At 45.8% G+C, this 3571-nt stretch overlaps 1 protein-coding gene across 1 annotated transcript; it reads right to left on the reverse strand.

Annotated features, from left to right (window-relative positions):
• Positions 1 to 3078: 3078 nt before the first annotated feature.
• LOC134268727 (uncharacterized) lies at positions 3079 to 3549 on the reverse strand. Its single transcript, XM_062750967.1, has one exon. It carries the CDS (start codon positions 3547 to 3549, stop codon positions 3079 to 3081), a length of 471 nt encoding a protein of 156 aa, XP_062606951.1.
• Between the last annotated feature and the right edge of the window lie 22 nt (positions 3550 to 3571).

Here is a 3571-nt window from a genome sequence, read left to right on the forward strand (position 1 = left end):
ATAAGCTGCTCCTGAAATATTTCTGGCGAAGTTCCGCCTCCAAAGGCCTTCTGGGCAGTGTCCATGACTCTATCTGCCCATTGTTCCATTGATTCTTCTGGTTTTTGAGCTATGGAGCTAAATTCGAGCTGAGAGGCTGCCCTTAAGGAACTTTTCCCGAACCTCTCCTCCATTCGCATTACTACTTCTTGGAAACTTAAAAGGGTCCCCCTGCGACGCAGAATATCAAAGTACTTGAGTGCTGCCCCCTCCAATGTTAAACTCAAGGCAAACAAACGATCGGGGTCCCCCCACTGATGGTACTCAGCGATTGTAGAGAACTTTGAGTAGAATGGTCCCCACTCTACATCCCCATTGTACTTCATCCACTTTATTTCCGCTGGAATATTCCTACTCACGCTACTCCGAGTACCAGGAGGTACTAAACTCGGAAATTGGGATGCATCTGCCGTAGTCATTAATGTGTGACCTTGGGGTGCCCAAGACCCACCCCCTATTCCAGGTACAAATGACGGTGCTCCCCCGAGTGCCGCCGACTGCCCTACCAACCCCCCATAGTAGCCAGAGCCCTGACTACCCAAGTTAGCTGCACTAGAAGACGCAGATGCAGTTGGTGCCGTCACTGGCACACCCATGCCACAGACAACATGACTCGGAACAGAAGGGCCCGTGCTAGGATGTATAGGATACCCCCCGTTCCCTGATAAAAACGAGCCAAATGTAATAGTACTCGGCAAACCCGAGCCAAGACTACTGTAGTCTACTGGAGAAAATGGCTGACTTTGCGACGCAAAAGCAGAAGTGACCTTAGGGTTCTGGTTAGGAGCAAATTCCGTGCCAGCGACGGGCTGCACTGAAGGACACTGCATTGGCAATGAGCTAGGAACCCAGGGACGCCCCTGGCTACTAGTCATTACAGACGGACTGGCAGTGACTTTGAGCTCCTGTGACTCAGTTACTGACTGCGGTTTTTCGGATTTCATCATTCCCGCAAGCATTTGAGTTATTTCGCTTAACTGAGTCCCCATGTTTGTCTCCATAGACCCCATATGAGACGTCATATCGGCTTTCAGGGCCCCCATATTGGTTTCCATAGACCCAAGCTGAGACGTCATGTCGGCTTTCAGAGTCCCCATGTCATTTTTCATAGACCCCAGTTGGGACGTCATATTAGATTCTAACGAGCCTATATCCCCCCGCAGAGATCCAACGTCTTGACCAAGGCTATCTACCCTGGTATTAACTGCACCAAGGTCACCCCGGAATTGACCCATTTCCCCTTGGATTTTGTCAACGACCCCCTCCAGGATAGTCTGTCGTTCCTGGAGCAGGGAATAAAACTGCTGGAAACCGGGCGTTTCCAAAGACCCATCAGCTCCCTGTGTAAGTGACATATCTCCGCCCCCATACTGGGTGACATTATCTGGGGCACCCTCCCCCTGGGGCATCGGTGTGCTACACACACCCGGAGCGAATTTCACGCTTCCGGGAGGCGGAACTTTCCGCGGACTGCGTTCCCCCGGGGTACTCCCCAGACCGGCTTGGTCATTTCCCCCAACATGAACGTCCCAGTCCCCACTCGGCCTCAAAGTCCCCCTCCCCCTACCAAAAGAACTGAAAACATGGTCCATCACGCCCGGTACCCTCAAACCACCAAAATTACAAACTTACATGAATAAAGCGGTTAATCCGCTTAATACAAAACCCAAGTATAAACGTATATACAAAATAAAATAAATACTGCTGCTTTACATCTCGGAAAAATATCCAAGATGGCGACGGGCACTAACACGTGCAGGTAAGGTTTTACCCCGCAGTCAAACTAAAATACCCTGGTACGCCGCGCCAATATAGCGTTTCTCTATAATAACTACTGTTACTCTAGTGATGGCGGAATAGAGGAAACACTATGGTAAAATAATCCGCTATTTATTAGTGCCCGCAATATACTATATAATATAACAATAATGACGGAGCTGACAGAGACACGTCTGTACTCTGCAGCGTATAACAGAAAAGAGAGCGAGGATAGGCATACGTCACGACAGGTGCTGTGACGTATACCAAGTGATCGGAGGTAGCAGGGCAATTTGTGCCCAGTACCTCCAGGACCACCACATGTTTTTAAAAAAACATATTTCTTAATAAATCAAAAATGGACAAAACAATCATCTAAAATGAGATCAATCACTTTACGTTTAACTGCACGGAGGTTCACTGATTTGTTTTCTCTTTTTCACAATCTGTTTCCAACAGAAGACAAAGCTTTGTGACTGGTCGCGTGAGAATGGAAGACACTGTCTTTATCCTTGCAACGCGTACAACATCATACTTGTCCTTTATCACTTCTAGCACTCTGCCAAGATTCCATGTGTTTCTTGGAGTGTTTTCCACGATGAGAACTAAATCACCTTCTTGTAAGTTTCTTTCCTGCTTCAGCCACTTCTGCCTCTGTTGGAGAAGGGGTACATATTCTTTGATCCAACGCGTCCAAAACACATCAGCCAAATACTGTATCTGTTTCCATCGACGTTTTGCGTAGTTGTCCGATGCATGGAAAATTCCAGGGGGAAAACTCTCTCCTGATCGCATGCATGAGTAATATATGATTTGGCGTTAGTGCACAAAGGTCATTTGGGTCATCTGAAGCTTCTGTAAGAGGACGTCCATTCATGATGGCTTCAATTTCACAAAACAAGGTTAACAGTCCCTCATCATCCAAATGAATCGTTTGTTCATGCAGAACAGAATACGTGATTTTCCTGACTATCCTAATGAGGCGTTCCCATACTCCTCCGAAGTGAGACGCAGCTGGTGGATTAAAGCTCCATTCAATTCCTGACTGTAATAATTGACTAGAAATTCTGTTCATATTCCAGGAATTCAGCGCTGTTCTTAGCTCACGTTCTGCTCCTACCAGATTTGTTCCATTATCAGACAGTATATAAGTTGGTTTTCCTCGTCGTGCAATAAGCCTTCGAATGGCGTCAATACAGGAGTCTGTATCCAAGGAAAAGGCAACCTCTAAATGTACAGCTCGAGAAGATAGGCAAGTAAATATGACACCGTATCGTTTTATTATGCTTCTTCCTCTTTTAAGCTCAAACGGACCAAAATAATCCTTGCCCACTCGAGTAAAGGGGGGTCATCAGCTTTTAGTCTCTCGCTGGGAAGGTCCGCCATTTTCTGTTTCAAAGCAGGTGCCTGATATTTTCTGCATATAACGCATCTGGAAATGATTGACTTCACAATTGATGACACACCAAGAATCCAATATTTCTCACGGATATGTGCCAGCGTTGAATTTTTCCCCAAGTGTCCGACAGATTTATGTGCTTCCTCTGCTATCAAACTGGCTAATACAGACTCTTTAGGAATAATTATTTGATGTTTACTGTTTAGAGTTGTATCCAGTTTCTTAAGTCTACCGCCTACACGTAGAACTCCATTATGAACAATTGGGTCTAACTTGGCTAGTTTTGATGACCTTTTTACAACTCCATTTTCACTTGAATTCAAGTCTTTAAATTCTTGGGCAAAATACTTCATCTGCACATACTTCAAAATGTTT

This window comes from Saccostrea cucullata, unplaced genomic scaffold (genome assembly GCF_032062105.1).
Source record: "Saccostrea cucullata isolate Sc308-1 unplaced genomic scaffold, CSIRO_AGI_Scuc_v1 ctg9311, whole genome shotgun sequence".
Classification (NCBI taxonomy): Eukaryota; Metazoa; Mollusca; class Bivalvia; order Ostreida; family Ostreidae; genus Saccostrea; species Saccostrea cuccullata.

Coding starts and splice junctions, on each gene's coding strand:
- LOC134268727 (XM_062750967.1), bottom strand. CDS start 3,549: ATGAAGTATTTTGCCCAAGAATTTAAAGACTTGAATTCAAGTGAAAAT.